Source organism: Ctenopharyngodon idella, chromosome 1, assembly GCF_019924925.1.
Source record: "Ctenopharyngodon idella isolate HZGC_01 chromosome 1, HZGC01, whole genome shotgun sequence".
NCBI lineage: Eukaryota > Metazoa > Chordata > Actinopteri > Cypriniformes > Xenocyprididae > Ctenopharyngodon > Ctenopharyngodon idella.
Genome location: NC_067220.1, coordinates 40879571 through 40898134, shown reverse-complemented (window position 1 = coordinate 40898134; position 18564 = coordinate 40879571). Strand labels below are relative to the sequence as shown.

At 36.2% G+C, this 18564-nt stretch overlaps 1 protein-coding gene across 1 annotated transcript; it reads right to left on the bottom strand.

Annotated features, from left to right (window-relative positions):
• Nucleotides 1-5134: 5134 nt before the first annotated feature.
• On the bottom strand, nucleotides 5135-18306 carry smarca5 (SWI/SNF related, matrix associated, actin dependent regulator of chromatin, subfamily a, member 5). The gene is made up of 24 exons (XM_051900286.1): nucleotides 18029-18306; nucleotides 16129-16248; nucleotides 15833-15999; nucleotides 13716-13816; nucleotides 13498-13598; nucleotides 13104-13283; nucleotides 12837-12992; nucleotides 12631-12762; nucleotides 12383-12451; nucleotides 12047-12156; nucleotides 11636-11862; nucleotides 11429-11550; nucleotides 11096-11248; nucleotides 10752-10884; nucleotides 10466-10614; nucleotides 10229-10348; nucleotides 10034-10141; nucleotides 9818-9931; nucleotides 8963-9085; nucleotides 8616-8748; nucleotides 8412-8530; nucleotides 7486-7698; nucleotides 5680-5790; nucleotides 5135-5575 (listed from the first exon to the last, which is right to left on the bottom strand). The coding sequence occupies exons 1-24, from the start codon at nucleotides 18104-18106 to the stop codon at nucleotides 5510-5512; spliced, it is 3105 nt and encodes a 1034-aa protein (XP_051756246.1). The 5' UTR covers nucleotides 18107-18306; the 3' UTR covers nucleotides 5135-5509.
• Between the last annotated feature and the right edge of the window lie 258 nt (nucleotides 18307-18564).

Sequence of the window (18564 nt, the reverse complement as noted above, 5' to 3'; positions counted from 1 at the left end):
CAAAATAGTGTTTTTCTCTGAGGCATGGTAAAGCATGGTACTCGCAAAAAATTAAGAAAATTAGATTTAAACAATAAGACTAAACGTGTTGAGCTATATAACAACAATTAGTTTTTCTGTCTATAAATACATCAAAACAGTTGTTCCCTTGCCTATTAAAACATGTAAATATTAAAGCGTCTTTGGCGTTTCCATGGTTTCTACAAAATAAAACCAGAAACCGAGGGTAACGCGGTATGACGCAATTGACAGGCGACTCCTCACACGTCCCAGAGCCTTGGTTAAAATTGCAATTTTCTCACGATTTACAAACAGTTGCAAACATTTGGGATATTGTAAGTACTCAAGTGAACAAAATATATAACACTGGCCTAGTGGTTTTTGGATATTTTACTGCAAAACTCTTACATATTGCACCTTTAAATGAATGCTGGTGGACCATAATGGCCGCTTTCTGGTGAAGCTGCTTAACTCAAGTAGTCTGGGTGGTTAAGCTAGTTAAAAGCTTGGTGGGGACACTAGTACCCCAGGCTAGGACCCATTTACATAATACATGCTGGCAACCAACTATGTCAATCTTTTCAGAAGGGTCCATATATTGATATGAAAACTCATTCTGAGATTTTCAGCTCTCAAAATATATAGCAGGGTGTTTTAAACACATACAGTTCCTGGCATCAGCCTTTACACACTGATATCCCAATACCAACAATATAACAGACGGCAGAACAAAACTGATAATGATTACTGCTGGTGTGTTCTCTAAAATTGTGATTCCTGCTGTTTTCTTCTTCAGCCACAGTTATTGCACAGAAACTAGCAGAAACAGACAAACGGTCAGTGATACATTGCAGGGGTGTGTTTGATCGATGCGTCCTCTTTCTACCATTCACCATGAGTTCTGTGCTGCATCTTTAATCTCATTCACATTCTCAATGAGGAGCGATTGAATGGCTGCTGCTGGCTTTATTCAGCCATTCACCTCGAATGTAATGAGGGACAATGATGTACCACAGGCTTATTCGTCTGAACAGTCCAATCAATTCCTCACACTTGCAATTCGCGCGATTAAATGGCCTCACATAAAATACGGAAAAGACTGATATCAAACCTCTTTGATTTTAGACATGATATGATTATTCAAAGACCAGACATTTGCAGATTTATTTACAGAAAGCATGCATGAATTACCATTTAAAGAGCAATAGAACAGCAAGATACAGCAGGATCATTCCATGTCAAATCAACCAAATTTCAGAAACTTCCTCGGCTCAATTTTTTTGATTTGGTTAATATTTTTTTCTGAAGATTTTTCACCTGAGATTTGGAGTCAAGTTACAGGGAGGTAAAAAATGAAGAAAAATTTTGAAAGATGGCAGCATCGTTTTATTTTTACACAGAGATTGGTAGGTCTATTAGTAAAATCTGTTGACTTTAGCAAACTTTGTTTCATTATATGCCAACGGTGACAGTTCAAAAACGGGAAAAAGCACTTCTTGCATTACTGTAACTCAAGAGGTATTAAAGATATCTTAATATCCTTTTACAATTTGGTTTTTAACAAACTTTTTTTTTTTTTTTTTTTGGTATCCACATGTTAAGACCCTATATTAGGATCTCAATATGGCTCTAATTTTAGTGGTCAAAAACCAAATGTGGGTCACTTTTCATACAGCTCAAACTTTTTTCTTTTAAAGAGGAATGTCTGGAAAATAAATAATGTTGAAACTAGAAATGTATCATTTCCCTCTATCAAAACAACTGCATATAACATACCTCTCTGAGTGCCAAAAATCCACTTTGAGGCACATTAACTTGCTTTCAAAAGTGTACTTATAAGAATTTATTTTTGAATATGTCTCAGGGGTATTTGGAAGATGGGATTTTGTTCATTTTAACAGCTTCTAAAGCTAGCAAGAGTATCGTAACTACACGTTACTACATTGACATCCCTATATCTATGAGATTGAACCATATAGGGCCTTAAAAATGAATATTCTAAAACAAAAGTTTAATAAGAACAAGAATCAAAAATGATATTAAGATATCTTTAACACTTCTTGTGTAACAAACATGGGGAAAATAATTTTGAGGCACTCAGACAGGTATGTTGTATGCTATTGTTTTGATAGAGGGAAACAAGTTACATTTAGTTTCATTATTTTTTTCTTCAGACATTCTTCTTTAAACACAATAACTATCAGCTGTTTGAAAAATTAGCCACGTTTGGTTTTTGACCACTGAAAATAGGTAAATTTCAACAATTTGGACAAGGAGTCTCATTGGGATCTCCATGGGATTGAACCATATATGGAAAAGTTCCAGAATATAAGGATATTAAGATTTCTTTAATACTTAATACTTATGGTTACAGGCATGCAAACTTCAGGCAAAAAAAAAAAAAAAGTCACAAGAAGTGATTTTTGCCATTTTTGAACTGTCACCGTTGGCATATAATGTAACAAAGATTGTGAAACTCAACAGATTGTATTAATAGACCAAACAATCTCTGTGTAAAAATAAAATAATGATGCTTCCATCTTCAGTCATTTTCGCCCACCTGTAATCTGGCTCCAAATCTCATGTCATTTTAACCCCCTTCAAAATAGTGGATTACTCTGTAAATATACATCCATTACATTTTATATTTTCGATTTTTTCTTCATTTTTTTTTTTTTTCCCTGGTGAAAGAAATATCAAAATTTTTAGCCAGATACCTCTGGCTGAGTTGACACGGAATGACCCAGCAGGGTGAAAACACTAGTGATGAAAACCACAAAACTTACATGAAAGCCATAAATGACTAGAGACTACAAACTCTTCTGCTTATATTAAGATCTAAGCCACCTAATGTAAAATCAATCGTTAGGGTATTTTAATTGTTACTTAAAAAGACTTTTTATTGCCAAGAATGTAAAAACATTTGTATTGATTCAGCGAGCAAACACAATAAAGGCCCTATTACTCCAACAAACACATTAGTTTTTGCTACAAAACTATTCATGGATGGAGATGTTGAGGTTATCATTTATGCTTAATGCTACTGTGCTTTTAGAGCAGGCCATCTTCAACAGCATTACAGTTAACCGTAACATACTGCTGCAGCGTTTCCATTAAAACAGAGCAACAGCGCCACCTTCTGCATCAACTAAACACGATTAGAACAGATTATTTCTAATGGAATGCAGATTTTTCACAATGATACACGCACACAAAAAACTACAAAGTTGATCATTGTTCATGACAATAGCTAATATTTTCCATGACCATTTTAAATTAGTTAAAAATACACTGTAAAATTATTGTAATTTAAGCTGTATTTAATTACTAAATATGTATCATCAAATATTTATATTTAATAAATACAATTCATTTATATTTGATAAACAAATTCATGTTTAAAAATAATATTCAAATACAAAATAAAATAAGAACTATTATAATTAACTAAAAAAAAATATTTTGTATTGCAGTGTATTGCAGTTGTATTGTGTGTTGCGGCCTGTTCGGAAACGGCAATGCGCTCTTGACCCATCCTGGGACTCCCAAAAATCACACTATTGCTGGAGCCCCATGGTATGACAGCAACATATCCAGGAGGCAGTACCTAAAAAAATATTATGTCAGATGTTTTATTACATTATTAGACTGTTCAATATTATTTAGCTACATTACAAGTTACAGATGTTGTAAAATTGGATAGACTAGCAAACTCAATTTTGCTAACCTCAACAAGTCAAAAGGTCCAGTTTACTTTTTAGAAACACGTCAATTAAACTGAAATGTATCGATTGAGTCCAAGTTCACTTCATTCACGACAAATTTGTATACATTGTTTGGTTTTAATACTTTTAAATCCGGCTGTCAAACTCACCTCAGATGTACCTGTCGTCTCATCAGCTCCCTCGCTGAGCGTCTCGATTAACTCGCGTGCTGTAAATTCACCGCGCATGCGCTTTTCGTTACTTCTGTTTGGTTGAGTAATAATGTTAAACCTGAAGAATATGATGGGTCTTAAAAACTGCGGCACAAGATTTCAATGTATTCGTTAACAGTATAAGCAGGACACATATGCAAAGCCAAGCTGAGACGTTTTGCCTGCCGCGTGCAGAGCTACTACGGTACGGAGTGTCTCACGGGACAGTTCGTTTGTACTTTTTATTGGGGAAAAAGATGGAAATATTTTAAATACCAAAACATGCCTTAAAAATTAGTTGTTTGCTTTTAAGCACCTCATATAAATCAAAATTCGACAGGAAGATTATATATATATATATATATATATATATATATATATATATATATATAAATATATAATTAAGGGTTAAGTGTTTCAATTAGCCTTTTAATAAAAAATAAAAAAAACTGATTTGTTCTGTTTTACAATAAATGTATAAAAAGTACAAAATGAACAAAAAGTATTTTTGTGTTTAAAATTGTGTGAATGTATGGTTAACAAGCAATTTTGGCTTGATATCTTCGAGTTAAAACAAACTCATTCTTCTGCAGGTTTTATTATTCAAGCACAAAATGATATATGTCTGCTTATTTTTATTTTGTAAGGATTATTGTTATGCTCTGATTTAAGACCGACCTTTCGCAAACGGCAATCAATGGGGCTACTTTATGCTGTAATTCCTAAACCATATTTTATCATTATTAATATGGGGTTTAATATATTTTTTATTTATTTAGAGATCCTTTGATTCAACATCATGACATGTTAAAAATGAGGTCATTTGTTTATTTGTCTTTTTTTGCAGATTTTAATTTAATTGAGCAATTGAACATTTGTTTTGTTTTAGCATGGGTTGTTTTATTTTTTTTATTGTAAGTACTGTTTAACTCAGTTTACTTTTTTTTTTTTAACCTAACTTTACCTAATAACATTTATGAATTACAGTAGGTAAGACTTTTTGCAAGCATTTTTACTATTTTTGTTTAGAAAAAGATTAGTCATCCTTGGCTTGATTTTTTCCTTCCTTGCGAGGATTTTTCTCAAGCAATACCCAAACATTGTCCCTGTCATACCAGCTTTGCAAAGCTCAGTGTAATTGTTGATTATGTACACCAATGCAACATTAATATACAAGCTGAAGATATTACATTTGGAGAAAAAACAGCAGTGTTTATAAAAAAAAAAAAACATTTATTAGTCATGTTCCAATTGACTATTCAACTGAGGGTACAGAGACAATACTGAAGATGCTAATAATGAGAGGAAAGACAGCAAATCAAATTGATACAAGCAAATGGAATGTGGTACAAAAAAAAAAAAAAAAAAAAAGTAGGTATAAATACAAAACAACTGACAGCACAGCCGTAGTACATCATATAACTAAAAGAGAGATCTAATTTACAACTCTACACCGTGTTGAAAAGGTCAAGCTACTTGGAGGCGAGGTTCAGTGCAGCAAATCCATACAGTACATGAGTGGGACCCGTAACAACAAATGCAAGTATTGCTGTACTGAAGGTCCTCGCCAAGTGAGGCGTGACGCCTGGCCGTTCACAATTTGAGCTTTTTCCTGCGGCCACGTCCATCAGGGGTCCCGTCCTGCTTGCGTTTCTGGGCCTACGGGGAAAGAGGAACAGGTCATTAAATATTACTCTCCAACTTATGAGCTCATCTTCAATATCTCCAGCAGTTGTGATGAAGAACGTCTGGCACAAGCTCACCGAAGACGTGCGAGGGCCCCTCTTCTTCTTCTCTGCTTTCTCTCGCTCCTCCAACTCCATGTTCTCACGTTCAATGAGCGTGATGAGCGTGTTACATCTCCTCTGGAGCTCCTGTGATTACATAAACACATATAACAGTGTTATGAGTTCTGAAAGTTAGCGCGATTTCATACTTTAATATGAGCAGAATGACATGCCGTTTCCCCAAATGTATTAAATCGGCATTAATAACCAAAACAATGTCAAGGGCAATAACTCGACAACTGAAGGTTGTTGTACATTATATAACTAAAAGAGAGATCTAATTTACAACTCTATTGATTTTGCTACTATTGCAGCCCTACCCTATATTGAGTTCCTGTTTTTTAATTTATAATTTTTTATTATTATTATTATTATTATTATTATTATTATTATTATTATTATTATTATTATTATTATTATTATTATTATTATTATTAGCATTAGCATTATGCAGTTGTCAGGGCTACCACTTTTTTTATGAACACCAGATTCAAGGACTTTATAAAAGCACCTTTTATTTTATATCAAGCATAATAAAGACAATAAAGGGTGGGGTTGTTACTGCATATCTGGACAGTATCAAAGGCCTACTGTACCTCATTATCATTACTGCAGTAATATTAGGCATATACTGACAACTAAAATCAAGTTTGAAGGGCATGTGACCTTTTTAAAATCCAGTGAGGAGTGAGGGCTGGTAGTGTGTACGAGAGAGCGAGCGCGAGCTTCCTCATTCCTGCTTTTAACATTTATTTTACAACATTAAAATATAGAGAGAATATTAAATACATGAATTTTATAATAAAAATGAAATGATATGAATAAAAGGTAATTGTTTGGACATTAAACTTCTAAATATTCTAAATTATTTAGAGGGTATCTGCAGGGTTTATAAAAATCAATTCCAAGGCTTTTAAGTCAAATTAAATTAATACCGTATTGGGGGAGATCAGTGTTTATGGTAACATGCTAAAGCATAAAATGACTGTAAAAATGACATTTTCAACATCTTTACAGTTTAAATACAAGTTGACAATAAGTTGTATAAACATAAAAACTCACTTTTCAGCCTTTAAACCATTTAAGAAAAGGGATGATAAAATTATAAATGACTATTCATATATACCATAACACATATCTAGAGTATGTAAAATTCTTATCAATCCACTGGTTAACATTTACAACACTGCCTGTAAGCTGTGTAAAAATATGGGTCGAACTTCACACTGGTCTGAACAAAAAAGGGAGACGTGCTGAATGAAAATGTTCAAAAAAGTTCAGTCTCTGCGAGTAGATGGCACTTATGGAACAGCAGAAACATTAGTTTCCCTGGTTATCTCTGTAAACAAAGTAGCGCTGCAGCATTAACTTTAATCAATTTTTATGTAGCTCAATACTGAGCCAAGCATCACTGAATTTGCACTGAGCTAGTTAAACAGCTCTGCTCCTCTCATGCGTTCATCATGCAGGGCTGCTGCACGTGATGATGATCCATGCGCTCACGCAACCTTTTTTCAGGCATTTCCCCAAACAGTAGTGACGTTTCATTTTGTCTTTGGCAGCGCATAAGGCCAATTTTTCTAATAGCACCATGCTACTCTAACAAAATTTAGTTCATGTTTAATTCAAGCACTTTCAAGGACCCATGTTTGTTTTCACATTCTGTCCAGTCCTTGAATCCATGTGTCTCAAGTACTTTCAAGAAGCATGGGAGTTCAAAGGTTATTGCAAATATTGCCTCTTATTGGAAAAGTTAAAGTAATGAAAAAAGATAAATCTCACCATGGCTGTGCGGGACTTGAGGAACCAATCGAACCGGAACTGGGGTGAGTTGCGTATGCACTGGCGGAGCTCATCATAAACACTCTCCTTGTCGAATCCCAGTTTGTGCAGCATGCAGATGAGAAATCGATCCTCCTCCTCTGTGTAGTTTTTCCCTTTGTTTGTGCCATACGAGATCCTGAGCTGATGGAATGGCGCCTTATAACGGCCAATCTGGAGAGAGAAACAATATAGATAATGGTTAAAGCTTTTATCATATAGTCACTATATCACTTAATACTAAAGTAATATTTTGGCATTGAATCAAGAAACAGGAACTTATGTCATCCTCTTATTAAAAAGTTTAATATTTTTGTTGTAAGAAAAAGTTTGACATTTAAATGCAATAAAACATCAAGTAAACAAATGTTTAAAACCTTTTCCGTAGTAGTATGTCTGAATTCATAGTATTCATAAAACAATAGGCGAAAAGTACCTGGATGACCAACTACTTCCAGTGAAAATCTAAAGTGCGCATTTGATGCAACCGAAATGCAACTGATGCCGTAGGTCACATGATTGACAACATGGCAGATGTAACTCGCCCAAAATTCATTCACACTACACACATTCATACTACATAGAATGTACTTTTTTAATGGATGCAAAGTTTCAAACCAGATGTAGCACCTACTATTACAGCATGTGATTTCGAACGCACTGCATACTTCACATCCAAGTCGAGGTTGTTTACATTAGAGTGCACATGCCTCCTTTACACAGCATGTGTAGTTAAATTTAACTGGTTGATGGAAAAGCAGCATCCAAACAATTTTTAATAAGGCATCTAAAATTATTCATGGAATTTTAAGGATCTACGATAACAATACTTTGCATGTTCATTACCACATTACTGAATACTATGTCTAGACAGAAGTGCGGCTCACTTTAGAGTCCAGTGCTTTCTTGATGCTGATTCTCCTCTGGATTCTGGCCTCTCCTCTCTCGATCTGAGCCATGATCTTTTCAATGTCCTGAAGCTCATTGCAGCGCTCCCAGAACACAGCTGCACATAAACAAAACACACCTCAATCATGCGTTTCCTGTATATGGTTCAGCGGTATAAGGTGACGGACAGTGTGTCAACATACCCGAATATTCCATGACCTCCTCTGGGGTTTTGCCCTCGACCTCCCGGGCGATGTTCTCAATGTCATCTCTTCCCCACTTCTCATTGGCCTTGATGAACTGGTTGAAGTCACGCTTGGTCCAGATAGTAAAACCCTGGATATAGATGACATATCCACATGAACATCAGTACACAAACGTCATCACATGGACACCAGCAGGTCGAAACTTTAGAGAGCACAATTTAGACTAGGATAAGAAGTTTAATGTTTATACAGTGGGATTAATTATACTTAAAAGGTGATATATATGAGAAGATAGGGAAGTGCACTCCACTGGGTTGGCACATGAAGTTCCTGATGGGATTTACCTGTGAGAGGAGGTTCTCCTTCTCCTCCAGCTCTTCCTCATTAAGTGGTTCAGCTTCATCGATCTTGGCCTGTTCCTCTTTCTGCATTTGGGCCGAGTTGGGCAGATCAGGGTTTCTTGGCACCTGTTTGCACAGTGACATTATTCATTAGGAACATCAGAAGGGATGATTGCTCCTGAAGAGTTCTCATAACATTATTCACCGCTTCACTGAACTGCATGTTAATGCGTGGACATACTGAAAGTCAACATGAAACTTCATTTACAATCCATTTTACTTTTATAACGTGCCATATTTGGGAGTTAAATACTTTTTTTTTTTCTTTTAAATAACTTCTTATGAATTCTTATGAATCATTCACAATAAGAGCCAGAGTGTGTATTAAGAAAGTAAACTACAGTTCATAAGTCAGCAAGATTTCTTTTTTGAAGAAGACATTAATGCTTTTATTCAGCAAGGACATTAAATTCATCAAATTACAGTAGAAATATTTGTTACAAAAGATAACATTTCAAATAAATGCTGTTCTTTTGAACTTTCGATTCAAAGAAATGTATCACTGTTTCCACAGAAATATGAAGCAGCACAAATCATCATATTAGAATGATTTCTGAAGGATCATGTGACACTGAAGACTAATGATGCTGAAAAGCTTTTTATCACAGGAATATTACATTTTAAAATATATTCATATAGAAAAAAAATATCTTAAATTGTAATTTTTCCACAATATTACTGATTTTACTATATTTTTGATCAAATAAATGCAGCCTTGGTGAGCAGAAGAGACTTTTGAATGGAACATTTGAACGGTAGTGTACCTTGACCCCAACCTGAACTTCAACACAAACACACCTTGTAGCCAATAGTCTTCCTGTAATACAGGATCTCCTTCTCCAGCAGCTCAAACAGCCGAGGGGGAAAGAACTGGAAGTCTTGAACATTGGGCTGTTTAGGAGGACGGGGAGCCTGAGGGAATCAGATGGAGAAAAAGTCTATTAGGACAGCTCTAAGGAAGAGGTTTCCAATTCAAACGCTGATTACGGTCAATAGTGTCAGAGCTAATAATACCTTTGGTGCTTTGGGCTCACTAACACGCAGGGCCTCTCTGAAGTAAGCATCCACAGCATAGTTCGCTTTGCGCTCTCTTTTGGGTGGCTCAATCCAGTTAGTGATGACCTGAGGAGGAGGAGAATTCAGATCAGTATATCATTTTAAAACCTAGACTATAATGAAAAGTACTTGTTGAGGTTTGTAATGCATTACCTTCTTCTTTTCTCTGTAATCTTCACCCTCAAAGTTGTACACGCTGTTCTCTGTGTCCATGGTGAAGTTCCTCAGCGAGCTTTCTCCAAGATTGGCCAGCTTTTCCTTCATCTCCATGGTCTAAAACAAACATTAGAAGTGTCATAAAGAGCATTGCTCTGAATTAACTGAAACATTGTGGTCATTTATGCATCTGTTCAGCTTTGTGAGGCAGTTTCCCTGGATTAAAGGTTGTACCTTCTTCTCTCCTCTCTCCAATATGGCATCAATGTCTTCATCGGTGATCTCACTCTCCTTAGAGGCGAACACATGAGTGGCACCATGTCGAATAATGGACAGCATCTCATCTTTACCCAGTTTGCTCATGTTTGGATCGACCAGCCTCCCTGTAGGGAAGCAAAAGTATTAATCATGTTTAAAAATCAATAAATAAGATTTATCAAAAAGTGGTTACACTAATCAGATTTTTTTGTTTTAAATATTAACAATTAAAGTAGTTCATTATGTTTGTTTCATGTCTTGCCTTGTTGAATGACAATGGAGTCCAAGCGGAGCTTCATTTCTGCACGCTCCACAATTCTTTCCTCGACTGTATTTTCTGTGATGAATCGGAACACGCGCACTTGTTTCTTTTGACCAATCCTGTGGGCACGATCCTGAACAGAGAAGACCCAATGAAAATGAATTAACATTCTATTCCAGAAGAGGTTTGATGCTGCTTCAGAGAGAAGGACTTTTTAATTAATAAACAGTTCTGACGAAAGGAGAACGCAATATGCTACCCATGAGTCCAAGCAACAACAAATCAAAGCAACAACAAATACATGGTGTAAACTTGCAGAAACAGATGCCAGCATGAATACGGACCATAGCCTGAAGATCCACTTGAGGATTCCAGTCAGAGTCGTAGATGATGACGACATCAGCGGTGGCCAGATTGATACCGAGACCTCCTGCTCTGGTGCTCAACATGAACACAAACTTTGAGCTGTTGGGCTCATTGAAGGCATTGATGGAGACCTGAGGAGATGAGAAGAATGTTACAGACTTTATCATCAATCTTGACTTTACTTTATCCTCAATCATTGGCGCTTATTTACTATTGAGCTGTTCTATGACAATGATGGTGTGTCACTTATGGTGTACAGTGAGAAAATCAAAATACATACACGAACACATACTTAAGACTCATTTTCATACCTGTCGCTCCTCATGAGGAGTCTGTCCATCCAGACGACAGTAACCGTAGTTGCGCCACATACAATAATCCTCCAGAATGTCCAGCACCCTGGTCATCTGACTGAAGATCAGCACACGGGAACCTGCAAAAAGCAATGTTAAAAGCAACATGTCAAATCAATTCAAACGTTTACATGTGCAAAATACTTCTGGCAACAAAGTCGTCACCTTGCTCTTTCAGCTTGGGCAGCAGCTTGTCCAGCACCACCATCTTTCCGCTGTTGACCACCAGGTGGAGGTCAGTGGTGTAGGGAGGGCCAGGCTCCGCTCCATCAAACAAGTAGGGGTGGTTGCAGCATTTCCTGAGCTGCATCAGCACGTTCAACAGACGCATTTTGTCCATCTTACCAGCAGAGTTCAGAATGTCAATATCCTTCATCAAGATCTTGGTGTACCTAAAGGGAATAATAAAAGATCATTATATGTCTGTTGATTCGGACACTTTGTTCAATACATCAGGAAAAAAAAAAAAAAAAAAAAAAAAAAAAGCATCATTATACAGATTTTGCCTTTTAAAAAATTCCTAATAAATCAACCAAGAACCACATATTTTTGGCATTTATTATTGTTAATATTTACCATTCTCTCTGCATCTTGCTAAGCCCAATATACATCTTGATTTCCTTTTTGGGGAGGAGAGACTTCTCCACATCGGCTTTGATACGCCTCAGCAGGAATGGACGAAGTACCTGTACCATTAAGACACTTATTAGTTACACTGCATGTGAATTTTATTTATTTTATATTATATATATATATATATATATATATATATATTTTATTTTTATTTATTTTTTTTCCCCTCTCTTCTCCATTAAGAAAATGAAGCCTACATTCATACTAGGGTCCTAAAAGCAGGCTTTATTTTCTGAAAACAAGATAATTTTTTCCGTTTTGATTATGAATTGCACTCACAGTATGTAGACGTTCCACCAATTTTGTGTCTCCCAGACAGTTATTGGTGTCAAACCAGGAATCAAAATCCTGCACAGTGGAAAGACAAGCTTAGTCCAAAAGAACACCTTCAATAACAGTTACATTTATAACAGATTCTGATGCAAAAAGAAATGTACAAATTCAATAGAAAGTTAACTTTGCTTAGCCTAAATATAATCTTAACATGTGGTAATATCAAAGAAGACAGAATTGAATGAAAGTGGCACCTCTGAGGAGTTGAAAACATCTGGCAGCAGGAAGTTCAGCAGCGCCCACAGCTCGTGAAGGTTGTTCTGCAGTGGGGTTCCAGTCAGCAGTAATCGATTTGTGGTCTTGAACTCTCGCACAATCTCTGAAAGCTGAGAGAAACAACCGTTTAGATTAATATTTAAGTGTAGAAGCTTTTTTGAAAAAGACAGATGCAACTGCAAACCTTCGATTTCTCGTTCTTGATACGGTGAGCCTCATCAATGACCAGGTATCTCCAGTTGAACTTTTTGAAGACAGCCCTCTCAATAATGACCATCTCATAGGAGGTAACGCACACGTCCCATTCACCTGGCAGCAGCGTGTCACGGATAAAAGCCGTCTACAACCAGAAGTGAGTTATTAGATGGGCAGAAGTTTATAAAAGTTACAAAAAGGATTTCATCAAGCCCTAATTCACAATAAAAAAAAATCACTGGAAAACCCTACTTACTCTTTCATCCCTGTCCCCGATGAGGCAGACCGCTCGTAGAGAGGGAACCCAGCGCTTGAACTCATTCATCCAGTTATACAGGGTGGATTTGGGCACCAGAACCATGTGAGGTCCAGGAATGTTTCTATAGTGCTTCATGTAGCCAAGCAGAGAGATGGTCTGAAGAGTCTTACCAAGACCCTGATGGGACAAGAAGTGTGAGACATTTGATTAAAAGAAACTTTCAACTTCTGGTTGCTGAAATATTTTAGAGCTGCAAAAATTATATGGACTATACGAGTTTCCATAACATTTCCAGGCTTGGAATCCACAAATTAAAAACAAAAAGATATCAAGATATGATATTTGTACATTTTCTAATAAAAGGTCAATAAATTGGTGGACAGAATCATACCATTTCGTCAGCAAGGATCCCATTGATTCCGTTCTCATAGAGGGAAATGAGCCAGTTCAGTCCACGGACTTGGTAGTCTCTCAGTTTGCCGGTTTTCACATCTGTCAATAAGTGTTAATTCGCAATAATAAGCCTTTTTCGAAATTACCAAGAGGGCATTGACGTTATTGCATATACAAACACTGTTCCATGCGTTTATAATAGTGTGTATAACTCACAAGAAGGAGAATCATCAAAACGTGTGCAAACACTGGTGGCTTTGCTGCTCTCGTTTAGCAGCTCCTCGTCCTCCTCCTGCTCAGTCCGACGGTGGCGGTTACTAAAAAAAAAAAAAAAAAGAACACATAATCAGTCAACAGGGAGTATACATCATTAACACATGGAGTTTACACTAATGGAGTGAAGGTAAACAAACAATAATAAATGTATTGGACGATTTTTTCCTGCTAAAATCGTGACAGCAATTAAAAAAGAAATCTCTAGGTTTGTTCTGCTTGCTTGTAGGGAGGCAAATATGGCCAAAAATTGTGTAATTATATATCAATATTGCTTTGATATTACTAAATAAAAATATCAAAAATTTGTAATTTCAGTGTAAAACTTAAAATAAAGAAAAATAAAATAATTTTATTTTTAGGATCATGAGATGCTCATGTAAAATAATGCTGCACTTCACTCGGAAACATGCAGCGTATACATTTATTATGTCTTAAATATATACTTAATTAAATCACAGACTTTGCTAAGCCATATAACATTATCAATTTTGATTAATTGTGCAGCCCTTGTAATAGTACCTCATGCTGATGCTACATTAAAATCCACATGAAATATCAATAGAGCAGAACAGACTTTAGTGTTCCCTTAAGTAAAATTCTCATTAATTTTCTTCACAAAAAAACTGATCATAAACCTTTTAAAACAGACCTACTATGATCTCTGCAGTTTAGTGTTGTCACGGTACCAAAATTCCAGTAATCGGTACCAATACCAGTTAAATTTTGCGGTTCTCAGTACCAATTTCGGTACCAGGGGAAAATCTGTTGGAACTATTTTACTACTTTATTTAACTAGCCTATTTTTAAAAACATATTAAATATGATAGTAATCATACATATAAATGTTTGGAGCATGTGTATGTATGTTTGTGTGTGTGTATTTATATATATATATATATATATATATATACACACACACATACACACACCTCAATGAAATAAGTTTCAAAATATAAAAATAATAATGCTCAAACATCCATTTTGAAACAGACATGCGTGTTTATTTTAGCTACTCCTTCAGTGAAACGACACACTACAGCCTGTAAAACTATGAAATAAATATCAGTAAATAATGGTAACCTAAATAATAAGAAAGTTAAGTATTATTCTAAAAAACATTTGTTTTTTATTTCCACACAAAGATGCGTCAAAAAGCCTACCGCTCTGCGCTTTGATGTGGGACACAAGCAGGAAAGAGACCATTTCTCTTTAATAATATCTTCATGTTATCTCTTGATGTTACAAGCAACTGACACTTGTTGTAAAAGGTCTGAAGAGCGAGTTTTATCTTCAGACATTCAGGCTATGTTTGATTTTGCGCTGCCAGAGAAAGCAAAACTAAAAATCACCAGCTTGTGTGAAACACACTATACAAATAAACTTGACGTGCCTTATCAAGTCTAACAACAAGCACAAACTGTGTTAAATAGAAATTGACGTGCAAGCAAAAAGGTTTCTGTCCTACTGTGTTTCTTCTACTTTACCACTGTAAAGAATGTGAATATAATAGGCCTAATTAAGAGCGAACCAAAGGAAGAAATGTTTATAATCCCCTGCATGAGTGAAGATTTGGGAAAAGAAACAGAGATTCCATATTCAGTGGAATAACTAATGGAATATTGTTAAATTCTCTGCCAATCGGGTGACCAGATCGCGATTCGCAAAACAGAATACAAAGCTTAAATGTATGGACTCACGTAGCTACCTCTCTCATTCGGCATGAACCGAAATGTTTCCATGGCTGCGAGGTCACATTTAATTGCTAACCTATTAGCCTATTTCTTCTGTAAACAAAGCTTTGTGCTTCACTCCTGTCATATTCACGTAAAATACTGGCACAGCCCTATCAGTGGGTACCGAATATACCCGGAACTATAGAAATGCTGGTATCGTCACATTTTCAAAATTTCAGTACCGACTTGGTACTGAAGTACCGTTACTTTTGACAACACTAATCTGCAGTTGTTAATCAGTGGTGTGACTGGCAGCATGATTTTAATGGAGAAAAACAAATGGGAGAAATTCAAATTCTACTGGCAAAGTGTGGGAAAACTCACTCTCCAACAGAGAGCAGGTTCTGCTTCTCGTCTTTTTTGATGCGAGGGCGACCAGGCTTCATCTTCAGAGGTGAAGTTGGAGTCTTCTGGGCAGCTGGTTGGATGAAATGAGCAAATACTTCGGTTTGCTTCAGGAGGTACTCGAATCTGTTGGTCCGGTCTGTTTTCTGTTGAAACAAAGCAGTTGAGTCAACAATAGATACGTCACGTCTACTTACAGGCCAACATTCTTGCACAACTAATATGCATTTATAACTCAAGTAACTTTCATTGTTATGGAAGGCTAAATGCATTACCACTTTTTCTTCATATCCACCCGGCTGGTCCTTTTCTTTTGATGAGGGAGATGACGAGTGCGCTTCACTATCCATTGCTGTATCCGATGCTTCATCACGACCATTTTCTGAAGCATCATCCTTAAAGAGAAACAATAATGTAATTTATGCATGAACTCCAAGAAAAAAAAAAAATTATTATTTCAAGCCAAGATTGATGGATGCTTTTTTTTTCTATTTTGGCATTATCTAATGCCACAGGAAGTTTCAGAAGCGTTTATGAAACAGAAGTATCTTTTTTTTCCCCCTTATTGTGATGTACACCCAATCAAGTTATGACACTGATTAAAAATGATCAGATCATGATAAAAAAAATAAAGAAAAGTAGCATGCATGGATGAATTTCCTCACAATAAAAACCTATAAAATACATTTAGATATTAGGTTGAATTTGTTTCATGCTGACATTTTTTCAGGGATATTTTCACTCAAGACATTTGATTGGACAACATTTGGATACACCAACGAGGGCAAAATGATGTCATCAGTATTTTTTTGTGTTTCAAAAAGTGACAAAATTTTAAATGCGCATATTTGATCAAAGTTCATTATCAACTTTAACAAAACTCTCAACCGAAACTTCTCTTTTACAGCGATACAAATAATAGCTTGGTTTGATATGAAATGCAGTTATCAACAGTACCACATTGCTTTTAAAAAATACTAACAACCACCAAGTAAACATAAAAAAAAAAAAAAGTCTAATTAATGTCAACTTTTGTGACATTGGTGTCAGGTAATTCCCCGTTCAGGGTCACCATTGCAGGAACATCACAGGAAAACTCACAGAACTGAACTTTTATTTTGAATTAAAGGGATAGTTCACCCAAAAATTAAAATGCTGTCATCATTTACTCACCCTCATTGTTCCAAACCAGTATGAATTTCTTTGTTCTGCTGAACGCTTCTTGAAGAATGTTTGTAACCAAACAGTTGATGGACCCTATTGACTTCCATTGTATTTTTTTCTCCATACTATGGAAGTCAATGGTGTCCCACAACTGTTTGGTTACCCAAATTCTTCAAAATATCTTCCTTTGGGTTCAGCAGAACAAAGAAATTCATACAGGTTTGGAACAAATTGAGGGTGAGTAAATGATGCCAGAATTGTCATTTTTGGGTGAACTATCCCTTTAACATCATTGTTCTTTGACGACCGTTAATGCGACTCATGCTCAGCCCGAACTTCTCTTTTACAGCGATACAAACAGTAGTTCGGTTTGTTGATATGAAATGCAGTTAACAGCACCACATTGATTTAAAAAATACTTCTAAACAACCAAGTTAACATAAACTTACGACATACGTCCAACTGATGTCATTGTATGGTGAAATTTGTGGCGGGTAATTCCACCTTCAGGGTCACACTACAGGAAACTCACAGAACTGAACTTTTATTTTGAATTAAGTCTACAATAAGAAGAGTCCGAATAGATAACTGCAGCTAAAGCAATATAAATGGTCCGCCTGACCCATATATAGCTAAATGAGCTCTATTTAAAGTAAACATAACAAAACAACAACACCACTGCGTGTCGTATTCAGCTTATATACACACTGACAACACATCAAACTGGACATCTCTCCAACTCCATCCCTAAAGCTTCCTAAATCAATTTAATGTACTAGGGTAAAAAGTGATTAACTGTTGTTATGAGTGCGAAAATGGACGCCGATCAGCTCATCTATTCATCTGAGCCGGAACAATACATGCTAACAAAAACTTTCGGCTGCACTCTCGTGCGACGCGTGTAGATGGTTCGTCGACGCTTCGTTTCCTGCTCCATCAGTCGGTGTTTTGAAGTCCCAGATGAACTAAGATGTAATTATGAGCGGGATATGATGGAAATGAACCGCTCACCTCTGCCGGACCGACCGAGTCGAGTTGGCTCGGCTCTTCCCGCTGCTGCTGCTCCATGCTGCTTTCTGTTTGGGACATGATTGACTGAATAAATCCGTTATTTCACTATGGACACGAGTAATTCCGTTAAAAATAAGCCCGAAAAGCCGAAAAAGTATATAGGCTTGATTGGAAAGTTTCAAAATATTGCCCAAATAGAGCAAGCACACCACGCGTCATTCACGGCCCCCGGCTTTTCTGTTGACACTGTTCCCGCAAACGGGCCCGGCTATGGGCTATCGCGAGATTTCCGCAGTGCATGACGTCACCACGTGCGCTAAGACAGTACCTGAATGTGTATTACTATTCCTTTCAAAATTTTACATTCATATTTTCTTTATCTTCTTTTTTACTTTGAAAAAAGGTGTTTAACTATTTAAAGAACTTAAAAAAATTCAGTTGCTTGTAAGACTCTTCAGTGGTGTAATAATAGATATTTTATTTAAGAATGTCATGTATTGTAACCCTCATTGTTGTTTAAGACTGTTCTGTTTGGT

What these genes read in the sequence shown, in the direction of transcription:
- smarca5 (XM_051900286.1), bottom strand. Translation starts at nt 18,106, where the DNA reads ATGTCCCAAACAGAAAGCAGCATGGAGCAGCAGCAGCGGGAAGAGCCG. An exon ending in TTTTGATGATTCTCCTTCTT is followed by an intron (nt 13,599 to 13,715) that starts GTGAGTTATACA and finishes ACTTATTGACAG; the next exon opens with ATGTGAAAACCGGCAAACTG. An exon ending in TCAAGAACGAGAAATCGAAG is followed by an intron (nt 12,763 to 12,836) that starts GTTTGCAGTTGC and finishes TGTTTCTCTCAG; the next exon opens with CTTTCAGAGATTGTGCGAGA.